Source organism: Bombina bombina, chromosome 5, assembly GCF_027579735.1.
Source record: "Bombina bombina isolate aBomBom1 chromosome 5, aBomBom1.pri, whole genome shotgun sequence".
NCBI classification, from domain to species: domain Eukaryota; kingdom Metazoa; phylum Chordata; class Amphibia; order Anura; family Bombinatoridae; genus Bombina; species Bombina bombina.
Genome location: NC_069503.1, coordinates 989,252,488 through 989,268,872, shown reverse-complemented (window position 1 = coordinate 989,268,872; position 16,385 = coordinate 989,252,488). Strand labels below are relative to the sequence as shown.

The window sequence follows — 16,385 nt, the reverse complement described above, 5'->3', positions numbered from 1 at the left end:
TGACCACCATCTCCTTACCTGCAACATATCATCCCTTCCTACAACTCTCCCACCTTCTACTCCTCACACCAAACTTCACAGAAGCATTAGGTCTTTAGATCAGCAACAACTTGCTAATTCCCTTCAACCGCTCCTTTCATCCTTCTCCTCCTTTTCCTGCCCTGAACAATCTATCTGCCACTATAATTCCACCCTTATATCCGTCCTTGACAATCTCGCCCCTCTTACCACTGCTAGGAAATCACACACTCATCCCCAGCCCTGGCATACTCCTCTGACACGGTACCTACGCAAATGTTCCCGTACTGCTGAACGGCATTGGAGAAAATCACGGAGTTCAGCTGATTTTCTTCATTACAAATTCATCTTGAACTCCTACTACTCTGCCCTTAATCTCCACAAGCAACATTACTTCTCTACTCTTATCTCTAATCTTTCTTCAAACCCAAAATGTCTGTTCTCCACTTTCAATACTCTCCTCCGCCCTCCCCCACTTCCAAATACAACTTATCTGTCAGCTCAAGACTTTGCCAGTCACTTCATTAACAAAATTGATTCCATCAGACATGAAATCAGCTCAATTCCAACACAATTCCATTCTCTCCCCCCCTCAAATACTCTCACTCAACCACAACCCTTATAACCTGAAACTTAGTTCATTCTCCCCTGTCACTGAGGAAGAAGTTTCAGCACTTATACTGCGCTCTCACCTCACTACCTGTCCCCTTGACCCTATCCCCTCAGCACTGGTACATTTCCCTCATCATTGAAACATGCACTGGTCACACCTATCCTCAAAAAACCTTCCCTTGATCCTACCTCCCCATCCAACTACCGCCCAATTTCCCTCCTCCCTCTTGCTTCAAAGTTTCTCGAAAAACTAGTATATGCACGCCTATCCCATTTCCTTACGTTAAACTCCCTTCTTGACCCGCTGCAATCTGGATTTCGTCCCTATCACTCCACAGAGACAGCTATTGTTAAGGTCACCAACGACCTACTTACAGCTAAATCAAAAGGCCACTTCTCTCTGCTTATCCTCCTTGATCTGTCCGCAGCCTTTGACACTGTCAACCACCCTCTTTTGCTCCAAACTCTCCAATCCTTCGGCATCTGTGACACAGCCCTTTCATGGCTCTCTTCCTACCTGTCAAACCGTACTTTCAGTGTAGCCTTCTCTGGGGCCTCCTCTGCCCCATCACCCCTTTCTGTCGGAGTACCGCAAGGCTCTGTCCTCGGTCCCCTTCTCTTCTCAATCTATACGTCATCACTAGGTTCCCTTATTAAGTCCCACGGTTTCCAATATCATTTGTATGCTGATGACACCCAAATCTACTTCTCTGCACCAGAACTATCTCCTTCCTTGCTAACCCGTGTCACTAACTGTCTTTCTCACATCTCTTCCTGGATAACCTCTCACTACCTCAAGCTAAATCTCTCCAAAACTGAGCTCCTCATTTTCTCCCCTTCTTCCAAAATCTCCACCCCCAATATCTCTATAACTGTCAAAAACTCCATCATTACCCCTACCCCGCATGCCCGATGTCTCGGGGTCACACTTGACTCAGATCTTTCCTTCACTCCTCACATTCAGTCCTTGGCTACAGCCTGCCGCTTCCACCTTAAAAACATCTCTAAAATTAGACACTTCCTTACACAAGACACAACTAAGATTTTAATCCACTCTCTCATTCTTTCCCGCCTTGATTACTGCAACTCTGCCCTCTCTGGTCTCCCCACCTGCCGCCTAGCTCCTTTACAATCCATAATAAATGCCTCTGCCAGACTCATCTTCCTTACACGTCGCTCTTCATCTGCTGCACCTCTCTGCGACTCCCTTCACTGGCTTCCTCTTGCCTCTAGGATCAAACACAAAACTCTCACTCTTACACACAAAGCCCTCAACTGCACTGCTCCCCCCTACATCTCAGACCTTGTCTCCAGATACTCTCCCTCCCGTCCCCTTCACTCTGCTCATGACCTCCTACTCTCCTCCTCTCTTGTCACCTCATCACACTCCCGTTTACAGGACTTCTCCAGACTGGCTCCCATCTTATGGAACTCTCTGCCTCGCTCCACAAGACTCTCCTCTAGTTTTAAAAGCTTCAAGTGCTCCCTAAAGACTCTACTGTTCAGGGACACATACAACCTACGCTAACCTTTCCTAGTACCAGTTCCTCTCCTCCCCTGCAATCCCCTGAACCCTCTTAGCATGTAAGCCTAAAAGTCCAGCTGTTTGTAGTTCACCTTCTTAAGAGCTGACTACAACAGTGCAACTCTTGGCAGGGCCTTCTACCCTATAACTGTTTTGTTGTACTCTCCCTTTGTTTATAGCACTGCGGAATCTGTTGGCGCTCTACAAATAACCAATAATAATAATAATAATAATAATAAGATGTCAGTATCCACTGTGAGGAACATAGTGAGCATGGTGAGGATATGGAAGACCATAGGTACAGTTCTTGTTAAGGCCAGAAGTGGCAGGCCAAGTAAAATATCAGAGAGGCAAAGGATGGTGAGAACGGTCAAAAACAGCCCACAGACCACCTCCAAAGACCTGTACTGGGAATCTTGTTGAGGGTCTCATGGATTCCACTCAATATCAGCAGATACTTGAGAATAATGTTGAGGAATCAGTCACAAACTTTAGTTGAAGTTACCCCAGGGGCTGGATATTTCAACAAGACGATGACCAAAAACACTGCTGGTTCAAATGGGTGGGGGAATTTGAGGGGCGTGACGTTCTCAAAGGGGTGTGGCTTTTAAAAGGGGCGTGGTTTTTCCAAAGAGGTGTGGCTTTTTCAAAGGGGCATGGCTTTCTCATAGGGGCGTGGTCTTGTGCACCACCATCCTAAAAATTCACCAGCCGCCACTGGATGGTGGGACAAAATAAAGTTGGTATAACACTAAAAGGAAGACAGAGAAAGGGTGGCACAATCAAAGAGAGGAGGGTACTGTACAATAAATAGAGGTTGGCACAAAGAAATAGAGGATGATAAAAAGAGAGCTTTGCCCAAGTATGAGAAGAAGATTATAAAACAGGATGGTACAAAAAAGGTAGGATAGTAAAACGGAGAGGATCAAGAAAAGAAAAAGAGGAGAGTGCAAAATGGAAAGGATGGCACAAAAAAATAGTGGGTGACAGAAAAAAGGAGAGGACGGTACAAAGCAACAGAGGTGACTCAAATAAACAGAGGATGGTTCATATATAAACAGAGGATGGTACATATTAGGGATGGGCGAATGTGTTTATATTCAAATTCGAATGTTAGAAAGAATGTTATTGTAAAAATTCAATTTAAATAATTCAATGTTGATAAGAACGAATATTCTTATAAACTCTATTATCGAATGTTATTTACAGTTTTCAAATGTCACTTTCGAATTCGAATGTCACTTTCAAATTCGAATGCTACATTTATAAACCACAGTTGTAGACTGAAAATACTATTTCGAATTTCAATGTCACATTCGAATTCGAATATTACATTTCGAAATTGAATGTGATATAAAATACATAGCTAAACATTCTATTATTCGAACTAACATTTTCTAATGTTATTGAAAAATTCAAAAAGAAAATTTGAAAATAGAATGTAAGAATGTTATATAAACAGAGGATGGTACATATTAGGGCTGGGTGAATGTGTTAATATACAAATTCGAATGTTAGAAAGAATTCTATTATCAAATGTAATTTACAGTTTTCGAATGTCACTTTCAAATTCAAATTATACATTCAAATTCGAATATTACATTTATAAAACACAGTTGTAGACTAGAAATACTATTTCGAATTCGAATGTTACATTTAAATTCCAATGTCACATTCAAATTCGAATATTACATTTATAAAACACAGTTGTAGACTAGAAATACTATTTCGAATTTGAATGTTACATTCAAATTCGAATATTACATTTCGAAATTGAATGTGATATGAGATACATAGCTAAACATTCTATTATTCAAACTAATATTTTCTAATGTTCTTGAAAAATTCAAAAATGAAATTAGAATGTTAGAATGTTATATAAACATTCTAAATTAGATTCAAACGAACAAATGCATCAAAATTCATTTTAAATTTTGAATTTTTAGAAACATTCGACCATCCCTAGCACATATATAAACAGAGGACGGTACACATATAAACAGAGGACGGTACACATATAAAACGAGGACAGTACACATATAAACAGAGGACAGTACACATATAAACAGAGGATGGTACATATATAAACAGAGAATAGTACATATAGAAACAGAGGATGGTACACATATAAACAGAGGATGGTACACATATAAACAGAGGATGGTACACATATAAAAAGAGAATGGTTAATATATAAACAGCGGATGCTACATATATAAACAGAGGATTGTACACATATAAACAGAGGATGGTACATATATAAACAGAGGATGGTACATATATAAACAGAAGATGGTACATATATAAACAGAGGATGGTACATATATAAACAGAAGATGGTACATATATAAACAGAGGACTGGTACATATATAAACAGAAGATGGTACATATATAAACAGAGGATGGTACATATATAAACAGAGGATGGTACATATAAAAACAGAGGATGGTACAGATAAATAGAGAATGGTACATATATAAAGAGAGGATGATACATAAATAAAGAGAGGATAGTACATATATAAAGAGAGGATGGTACATATATAAACAGAGGATGGTACATATATAAACAGAGTATGTTACATATATAAAGAGAGGATGATACATAAATAAAGAGAGGATGATACATATATAAAGAGAGGATGGTACATATATAAACAGAGGATGTTACATATATAAACAGAGGATGGTACAAATAAATAGAGGATGGTACATAATATATAAACAGAGGGTAGTACATATATAAACAGAGGATGTACAAATAAATAGAGGATAGTACATATATAAACAGAGGATGGTACATATATAAACAGTGGATGGTACAAATAAATAGAGGATAGTACATATATAAACAGAGGATGGTACATATATAAACAGAGAGGATGTTACATATATAAACAGAGGATGGCACATATATAAACAGTGGATGGTACAAATAAATAGAGGATAGTACATATATAAACAGAGGATGGTAAATATATAAACAGAGGATGTTACATATATAAACAGAGGATGTTACATATATAAACAGAGGATGGCACAAATAAATAGAGGATGGTACATAATATATAAACAGAGGATGTTACATATATAAACAGAGGATGTTACATATATAAACAGAGGATGGTACATAATATATAAACAGAGGGTAGTACATATATAAACAGAGGATGGTACAAATAAATAGAGGATAGTACATATATAAACAGAGGATGGTACATATATAAACAGAGGATGTTACATATATAAACCGAGGATGTTACATATATAAACAGAGAGGATGTTACATATATAAACAGAGGATGGCACATATATAAACCGAGGATGGTACATATATAAACAGAGGATGTTACATATATAAACCGAGGATGGTACATATATAAACAGAGGATGTTACATATATAAACCGAGGATGTTACATATATAAACAGAGGATGGTACATATATAAACCGAGGATGGTACACATATAAACAGAGGATGGTACATATATAAACAGAGGATGGTACATATATAAACAGAAGATGGTACATATATAAATAGAGGATGGTACATATATAAACAGAAGATGGTACATATATAAACAGAGGACTGGTACATATATAAACAGAAGATGGTACATATATAAACAGAGGATGGTACATATATAAACAGAGGATGGTACAGATAAATAGAGAATGGTACATATATAAAGAGAGGATGATACATAAATAAAGAGAGGATAGTACATATATAAAGAGAGGATGGTACATATATAAACAGAGTATGGTACATATATAAACAGAGTATGTTACATATATAAAGAGAGGATGATACATAAATAAAGAGAGGATGATACATATATAAAGAGAGGATGGTACATAATATATACAGAGGATGTTACATATATAAACAGAGGATGGTACAAATAAATAGAGGATGGTACATAATATATAAACAGAGGATAGTACATATATAAACAGAGGATGGTACATATATAAACAGAGGATGGTACAAATAAATAGAGGATAGTACATATATAAACAGAGGATGGTACATATATAAACAGAGAGGATGTTACATATATAAACAGAGGATGGCACATATATAAACAGTGGATGGTACAAATAAATAGAGGATAGTACATATATAAACAGAGGATGGTAAATATATAAACAGAGGATGTTACATATATAAACAGAGGATGTTACATATATAAACAGAGGATGGCACAAATAAATAGAGGATGGTACATAATATATAAACAGAGGATGTTACATATATAAACAGAGGATGTTACATATATAAACAGAGGATGGCATAAATAAATAGAGGATGGTACATAATATATAAACAGAGGGTAGTACATATATAAACAGAGGATGGTACAAATAAATAGAGGATAGTACATATATAAACAGAGGATGGTACATATATAAACAGAGGATGTTACATATATAAACCGAGGATGTTACATATATAAACAGAGAGGATGTTACATATATAAACAGAGGATGGCACATATATAAACCGAGGATGGTACATATATAAACAGAGGATGTTACATATATAAACCGAGGATGGTACATATATAAACAGAGGATGGTACATATATAAACAGAGGATGTTACATATATAAACAGAGGATGTTACATATATAAACCGAGGATGTTACATATATAAACAGAGGATGGTACATATATAAACCGAGGATGGTACATATATAAACAGAGGATGTTACATATATAAACAGAGGATGTTACATATATAAACAGAGGATGGTACATAATATATAAACAGAGGATGTTACATATATAAACAGAGGATGTTACATATATAAACAGAGGATGGCATAAATTAATAGAGGATGGTACATAATATATAAACAGAGGGTAGTACATATATAAACAGAGCATGGTACAAATAAATAGAGGATAGTACATATATAAACAGAGGATGGTACATATATAAACAGAGGATGTTACATATATAAACCGAGGATGGTACATATATAAACCGAGGATGTTACATATATAAACCGAGGATGGTACATATATAAACAGAGGATGGTACATATATAAACAGAGGATGTTATATATATAAACAGAGGATGGTACATATATAAACAGAGGATGGTACATATATAAACAGAGGATGGTACATATATAAACAGAGGATGGTACATATATAAACCGAGGATGGTACATATATAAACCGAGGATGGTACATATATAAACAGAGGATGTTACATAAATAAAGAGAGGATGATACATATATAAAGAGAGGATGGTACATATATAAACAGAGGATGTTACATATATAAACAGAGGATGATACATATATAAATAGAGAATGGTACATATATAAACATAGGATGTTACATATATAAACAGAGGATGGTACAAATAAATAGAGGATGGTACATAATATATAAACAGAGGGTAGTACATATATAAACAGAGGATGTACAAATAAATAGAGGATAGTACATATATAAACAGAGGATGGTACATATATAAACAGAGGATGGTACAAATAAATAGAGGATAGTACATATATAAACAGAGGATGGTACATATATAAACAGAGAGGATGTTACATATATAAACAGAGGATGGCACATATATAAACAGTGGATGGTACAAATAAATAGAGGATAGTACATATATAAACAGAGGATGGTAAATATATAAACAGAGGATGTTACATATATAAACAGAGGATGGCACAAATAAATAGAGGATGGTACATAATATATAAACAGAGGATGTTACATATATAAACAGAGGATGTTACATATATAAACAGAGGATGGCATAAATAAATAGAGGATGGTACATAATATATAAACAGAGGGTAGTACATATATAAACAGAGGATGGTACAAATAAATAGAGGATAGTACATATATAAACAGAGGATGGTACATATATAAACAGAGGATGGTACATATATAAACCGAGGATGGTACATATATAAACAGAGGATGTTACATATATAAACCGAGGATGGTACATATATAAACAGAGGATGTTACATATATAAACCGAGGATGTTACATATATAAACCGAGGATGTTACATATATAAACAGAGGATGGTACATATATAAACCGAGGATGGTACATATATAAACAGAGGATGTTACATATATAAACAGAGGATGTTACATATATAAACAGAGGATGGCACAAATAAATAGAGGATGGTACATAATATATAAACAGAGGATGTTACATATATAAACAGAGGATGTTACATATATAAACAGAGGATGGCATAAATAAATAGAGGATGGTACATAATATATAAACAGAGGGTAGTACATATATAAACAGAGGATGGTACAAATAAATAGAGGATAGTACATATATAAACAGAGGATGGTACATATATAAACAGAGGATGTTACATATATAAACCGAGGATGGTACATATATAAACAGAGGATGTTACATATATAAACCGAGGATGGTACATATATAAACAGAGGATGGTACATATATAAACAGAGGATGTTATATATATAAACAGAGGATGGTACATATATAAACAGAGGATGGTACATATATAAACAGAGGATGGTACATATATAAACAGAGGATGTTACATATATAAACCGAGGATGTTACATATATAAACCGAGGATGTTACATATATAAACAGAGGATGGTACATATATAAACCGAGGATGGTACATATATAAACAGAGGATGTTACATATATAAACAGAGGATGGCACAAAAAAATAGAGGATGGTACATAATATATAAACAGAGGATGTTACATATATAAACAGAGGATGTTACATATATAAACAGAGGATGGTACATATATAAACAGAGGATGTTACATATATAAACCGAGGATGGTACATATATAAACAGAGGATGTTACATATATAAACCGAGGATGGTACATATATAAACAGAGGATGGTACATATATAAACAGAGGATGTTACATATATAAACAGAGGATGTTATATATATAAACAGAGGATGGTACATATATAAACAGAGGATGGTACATATATAAACAGAGGATGGTACATATATAAACAGAGGATGTTACATATATAAACAGAGGATGTTATATATATAAACAGAGGATGGTACATATATAAACCGAGGATGGTACATATATAAACCGAGGATGGTACATATATAAACAGAGGATGTTACATATATAAACCGAGGATGGTACATATATAAACAGAGGATGGTACATATATAAACAGAGGATGTTACATATATAAACAGAGGATGTTACATATATAAACAGAGGATGGTACAAATAAATAGAGAATAGTACATATAAAAACAGAGGATGGTACATATATAAACAGTGGATGGTACAAATAATCAGAGGATGCCAGCATACAAGAAGCGCACTCTGTAGACCAGGTATTGGCAGGCATGCCCACATGTCATCTTGGAGGCCTGTGACAACTTTGCACTGAAAGAGGATTTTTCACTGAATGGCTGAAAACTCCTGTCTACCCCTCAGTCCTGTTTGTATGTTCTCTAAAGGAGGAAATAAGGTCTCAAGAAGATGAGAGAAGCCCTTTCTTTTTCAATAGTTTACCTCACTCCATCAAGGCGGCAAAAAAATTGACTAAAGGGATTCTGAGAGAGTGGGAGGGTTCAAAGATCTGGTAATTATGGGTTTTTTGCCTCCTCCTAGTGAAAAGGGAGTGAAATCCAACAAGTGATGATATCGTGGACTCTTACTAAACAATGGACTATGTGAGTGACAACAGTACAATGGTAAGAAATAACTGTACAACCTGATGTGAAGATGGTGCAAACGAAAGGGAAGATGACCCAAAGGGAAATGAAGATGAAACAAATAGGAATGAACATAACACAAATGATAGACAATATGATGTAAATGGAAAAAAATATTGGCAGAGAGAAGAATAATGTAGCTTTTAAAAGGTAAAGTAAAATAAGGTAGCTGCAAAAAGGTAAAGTAGAATAAGGTAAATGTAAAAGAAAGTAGATAAAGGTAGCTGTAGAAGAAAGTAGATAAAGGTAACATAGTAACAGAATAGATAAGGTTGAAAAAAACACTGAAGTCCATCGAGTTCAACCTATACAAGTGCATAGACTCTCCATGCCATTGGAAAGAAAACAAAATGTATGCTTACCTGATAAATATCTTTCTTTTCCTGGCATGGGGAGTCCAGAAATCCATTCCAATTGGAAATGTAACTCCTGGCCACCAGCTGGAGGCAAATAACACACCAGCAGAGCTGTTAAGTATTACTTCTACTTCCCATAAGCCCCCAGTCATTCAGCCGAAGGAATATGGAAAGAGAAGATAACACAAGGGTAAAGAGGTGCCTGAGGTTTACACAAAAAAAGCCATCTTAACTCAAAATAAGGGCGGGTCGTGGACTCTCCATGCCAGGAATGAAAGAAATTTATCAGGTAAGCATAAATTTTATTTTCTTTCCAATGGCATGGAGAGTCCACGAATCCATTCCAATTACTAGTGGAAAGCAATACCAAAGCTAGAGGACACAGAATGGAAGGGCGTGAGAACAAGACAGGCGGACATAAACCGAAGGCACCACCACTTGAAGAACTTTCCTCCCAAAGGAAGCCTCAGCCGAGGCAAATTTGGAAAAAGTATGCAATGAGGACCAAGTGGCCGCCTTGCAGATTTGTTCCACAGAAGTTTCATTTTTGAAGGCCCAGGAAGAAGAGACAGTCCTAATGGAATGAGCAGTAATTCTCTCAGGGGGCTTCTTTCCAGCTGTTTCGTAAGCCAACCGGATAACACTTCTCAACCAGAGAGAAAGAGTAGAAGAAAAGTCCTTCTGACCCTTTCTCTTACCAGAGAAAACAACAAACAGGGCAGTAGATTGCCAAAAAGCTTTAGTTGCTTGAAGATAAAATTTTAGAGCATTCACAACATCCAGATTATGCAACAGGCGTTCCTTCTGAGAAGGATTAGGACAAAAGGAAGGAACAATCATTTCCTGATTGATGTTGCGATCCGACACTACTCTGGGAAGAAATCCCATCTTAGTGCAAAGGACCACCTTATCCACATGAAAAATAAGGTAAGGGGAATCACACTGCAGAGCCAAAAAATAAGAAACTCTGCAAGCAGAAGAAATAGCGAGGAGAAATAAAACTTTCCAAGATAACAACTTAATATCAACCGAATGCATAGGCTCAAACAGAGCCTGCAGCAAAACTCTAAGAACAAGGTTAAGACTCCATGGAGGAGCAACAGATTTAAACACAGGCCTAATTCTGACCAAGGCCTGAACAAAAGATTGAACATCTTGCAAATATGACCCTTCAGGGTACTGACTGACAAACCTTTCTCCAGGCCATCCTGAAGAAAGGACAAAATGCGGGGTATCCTCACCCGACTCCAAGAGAAACCCTTCGATTTGCACCAATAAAGATATTTACGCCATACCTTATGGTGAATTCTGTGAGTAACAGGTTTACGAGCCTGAAGCATGGTATTAATAACCTTTTCAAAAAAACTACGCCTAGCCAAGACTTGGCATTCAATCTCCAAGCAGTCAGCTTCAGAGAATCTAGATTTGGATAGAGGAAGGGACCCTGAAGTAGAAGGTCCTTCCTCAAAGATAACCTCCAAGGGGGAAGAGATGAAGGCTTCACCAGATCCACGAACCAGATCCTGCGAGGCCAGGCAGGAGCTATTAGAATCACAGACGCCCTCTCCTGCTTGATACGAGCAATTATTCAAGGAAGGAGAGCAAACGGAGGAAACAGGTACGCCAGATTGAAGTCCCAGGGAACTGCCAGAGCGTCGATCAGAGCTTCTTATGGATCTCTTGATCTTGACCCGTACCTTGGAAGCTTGGCATTTAGATGAGACGCCATCAGATCCAACTCCGGAACCCCCCACCTGAGGGTCATCATAGTGAAAACTTCCGGATGGAGAGCCCATTCCCTGGGATGAAAGGTCTGCCTGCTCAGAAAATCTGCTTCCCAGTTGTCCACCCCTGGGATGTGGATGGCAGAGAGGAGACAATCGTGAGACTCCACCCTCTGGAGAATGCAAGTCACCTCCTTCATAGCTAAGGATATTGTCCGATTGGAATCTGATAAACCGGACTAAACTTAGTTGAGGCCAGGCTGTTAGAGCAGTGAAGATTGCTCTGAACTCTATGATGTTTATTGGGAGAGAAGACTCCTCTCAAGTGCAAAGACCCTGAGGCTTTAAAGACCCCCAAACTGCTCCCCAGCCCAACAGGCTGGCATTTGTGGTCACAATCACCCAATATGGTATCAGGAATCATGTTCCCTGAGACAGATGGTCCTGAGAAATCCACCAAGATAGAGAATCTCTCATTAGGGAGTCTAGAACTATTTATTTTCTGAGAGAGATCCAAGTGGTCTCCATTCCATTGCCTGAGCATGCATAACTGTAGAGGTCTCAGATGGAAACGAGCAAAAGGAATAAATGTCCATGGAAGCAACCATTAGAAAAATTACTTCCATACACTGAGCCACAGATGGACGGATAGAGGACAGAAGAGAAAGACAAGAAGCGAGAAGTTTGGATTTTCTGACATCCGTCAGAAAAATCTTCATGGACAGTGTGTCTATAATAATTCCCAAAAAGCATACCCTGGTGTCTGGCACCAGGGAACTCTTTTCTAGATTTACTTTCCACCCGTGGGAGGGAAGAAAAGACAACAGATAGTCTGTATGGGATTTTGCCAAATGAAAAGAATGCGCCTGAACCAAGATGTCATCCAGGTATGGCGACACCGCTATCCCCTGAGATCTGACCACCGCCAAAAGGGCCCCTAGAATATTTGTAAAGATCCGAGGCGCTGTGGCAAGGCTGAAGGAAAGGGCAACAAATTGGAAAGTGTTTGTCTACAAAAGCAAACCTTAGGAATTGGTGATGTTCCCTGTGAATAGGAATATGCGTCCTTCAGGTCTATGGTAGTCATAAATTGACCCTCCTTAATCAAGGGTAGAATGGAACGTATAGTCTCCATTTTGAAGGACAGAACCTTGAGAAATTTGTTGAGATACTTGAGGTCCAATATGGGTCAGAAAGTTCCCTCCTTTTTGGGAACCACAAATAGGTTTGAATAGAATCCTTGACCCTGTTCCACTACAGGAACTGGGACAATCACTCCCAGAGAAGATAGGTCCCTTACACAGTTTAAGAAGGCCTCTCTCTTCACCTGGTTTGCAGATAACCTTGACAAGATAAATCTGCCCCTGGGGGACAGGACTTAAACTCTATCCTGTATTCCTGGGATACTACTTCCACAGCCCAAGGATCTGGGACATTGTGGATCCAAGCCTGCCGAAAAAAGGAAAGCCTGCCACCTAATTGATCCAAGACAAGACTTCGAGTCAGAGGAAGGTTTCTTAGATTGTTTCCCCTTATTCCAAGGTTGACTGGACCTCCATGAAGTCCTGGATTGCTCTGGCTTGGAAGACAAGGAGGAAGGCTTTTGTCCTTTGAAGTTGCGAAAGAAACAAAAATTAGAATTCTGGCGACCCTTAGGTCTAGTCTTCTTGTCTTGAGGATTACATGGACACAGCTTGACCCCAATCCTTGCTTGCAGGGAAAAGTACCCATTAAAAGGATTACATATTCTCAGACACCATCTTCGCTCAACCTCCCGATGTATAAGGCAAAGAATGACTGGGGGCTTATGGGAAGTAGGAGAAATACTTAACAGCTTTGCTGGGGTGTTATTTGCCTCCTCCTGGTTGCCAGGAATTGAATTCCCATTAGTAATTGGAATGGATTCATGGACTCTCCATGCCATTGGAAAGAAAAAGCTCCAGTTGAGCTTAATGTAATCCCATTAAAAGGTGACCCATTTAACACAAGCAATAATATCCCTGAATTCTGTTTCTAGCCAGAAATGTATCCAAACAATTTTAAAATGTATCTAAGGTATTGGCATTCACTACCTCCGTTGGTAATGAGTTCCACAATTTCCACAATGTTGCTCTTACAGTGAAAAAACATTTCTGTTGCAGGAGATGAAATTTCCTTTCATCCAGCCTTAAATTGTGACCACTTGTCACAAAAATAAAATAAACAGAGCTTCTGCCATCTCTGTATATGGGCCTTTAATATACTTATATAAAAGTAAATAATCAAAAAAAATTATTGGAATAAACAGAGCTTCTGCCATCTCTGTATATGGGCCTTTAATATATTTGAATAAAAGTAATCATGTCACCTGGCAAGCACCTTTTTTCTAGAGAAAACAGACCCAGTTTGGCTAACCTCTCCTCATAGCTTAAATTCTCCATTCCCCTTATTAGCTTTGTGGCCCTTCTCTTAACTTTTTCTAGGTTTGCAATGTCTTTTTTGAGATTGGTCCCCAGAACTGCACTCCATACTCAAGGTGAGGTCTTACCAGGGAGTTATATAGTGACAGAATAATGCTTTCCTCCCTTGAATCAATGCCTCTTTTAATATATGCTAGTATCTTATTAGCCTTAAAAGCCACTGCCCTGCATTGTGCACCCATGTTTAGCTTGTTATCTATTACTACTCCCAAATCCATTTTTCCTCTTTTTGGCCAAGTCTAGTCCCATTTAAATAATACATTGCCTGCTTATTTTTACTTCCAAAATGTAGATACTTGCATTTTCCAGTATTAAATCTCATTTTCCATTTACTTGCCCATATTCAAATTTTTGCAGATCCCCTTGTAATGCAAGTTCATCCTGATCTGACCTAATGACCTTAAACAACTTTTTATCATCTGCAAAAATAGAGATGTTGCTATTTAATCCTTGCTCCAAGTCATTAATAAAAATATCAAAAAAGAACAGAGCCCAATACTGATCCCTGGGGGACTCCACTGATTACCTTTCTCCAATCTGAGTATGATCCATTTATTACTACTCGCAGCTCCCTGTTTTTAATCCAGTTATTTATCCATGAGCTAACATTTTCAGATATTCCCTAATTTCTTAATTTTGTATATTAATCTCTCATGTGGCACTGTATCAAATGCCTTTGCAAAATCCAAGTATATGACATCAAATTCCGTTTATCTATAATTTTACTTCCTTCCTTGTAGAATCTAATTAGATTAGTTTGACATGATCTATTTCTCATAAAACTATTCTGATTTGAACTCATAATCTGGTTTACAGGAATATACTCATCAATACAATATTTTATAATCCCTTCAAGTATCTTCTCCACCTATCTTCAGACTAACAACAGGTAGCTGCAATAGGTAAAGTAGATTAAGAAAGGGGCAAAAGGTAAAGAAAAATAAATTAGGAGAAAAAGTAAAGTAGAATAAGGTTGGAGCAAAAGGTAAAGTACATAGTAATTATAGTAAGATACATTTACATACATGCTTAGGGAATTTGTCCTATGATGCTCAGAAGCTACAGGATAAAGGGTTTCTCATTTACAATTAAACACTGTTTAAATGTGAACTTTATATTCATTGTAGAGCTTTAATTTTTCTTACATATAATTTAAAAATAGAGAATTGTCTGGATCTGCTCACTGGAAAAAATAATTTACCAATAGTTATTGTGGCCATGACATGTTTTATCCTGACTTTTCCGGATCAGTACATACAGATCTTGAATAAAATGAGGTCTGACTAATTTAGACTAATTTATTTTGTATCTGACTTTATATTTTATACATAGCATGTATATAAACTGTTCTAAATAGAAACACATGATTGTGTGTATGGCACATTGTATTACCTTGCCATTGCTGGTGATTTGGATATTATGCCAGTGGTTATCTGCCACATTAAGTTTTGAAGAAAACTGAAGGAAAAGTGTCCCAGACCCATGGTTAATGAACAATGAAGGAGACCCATTCTGCAACTCTACAGCAAAAAAATAAAATAAATGTATATAAATAATACAGTAGTGGTAATGGTGTATTAAGCACTTACAGCTTACATAAAATAAATAATCATATTACAAACATGGCCAAAACAGGGCCAGATTAAGAGTTGAGCGCTAACAGTTACACAATCATTTCTAAATGCACAATGAGTTTGCAGACTTGCTGTAAAACAACTTGTATGTTTTCAGACATTATCCATACTTTTAGATTAGTGCAACACTTTTGGTTTTCTAGTTACATTATATTTACTCAGCTAGCTGTGGATGTAAAGTGTTGAAGTGAAATGCAAAACAGTTTCTATGAGTATTAAAATCACCATTTCTATTAAATGCATATTATTGTAGTTTAGCTGACTAATGCCATAGGACTGTGTACTCACCTG

General features: G+C 37.1%; 1 protein-coding gene across 1 annotated transcript in view; it reads right to left on the bottom strand.

Annotated features, from left to right (window-relative positions):
- Positions 1 to 16,385, bottom strand: part of LOC128661686 (neural-cadherin-like) — a 488,078-nt gene that overhangs the window by 132,498 nt on the left and 339,195 nt on the right. Inside the window, 1 exon segment of the mRNA XM_053715912.1 lies at positions 15,853 to 15,980. Within this exon segment, the coding sequence (XP_053571887.1) occupies positions 15,853 to 15,980 (128 nt within the window).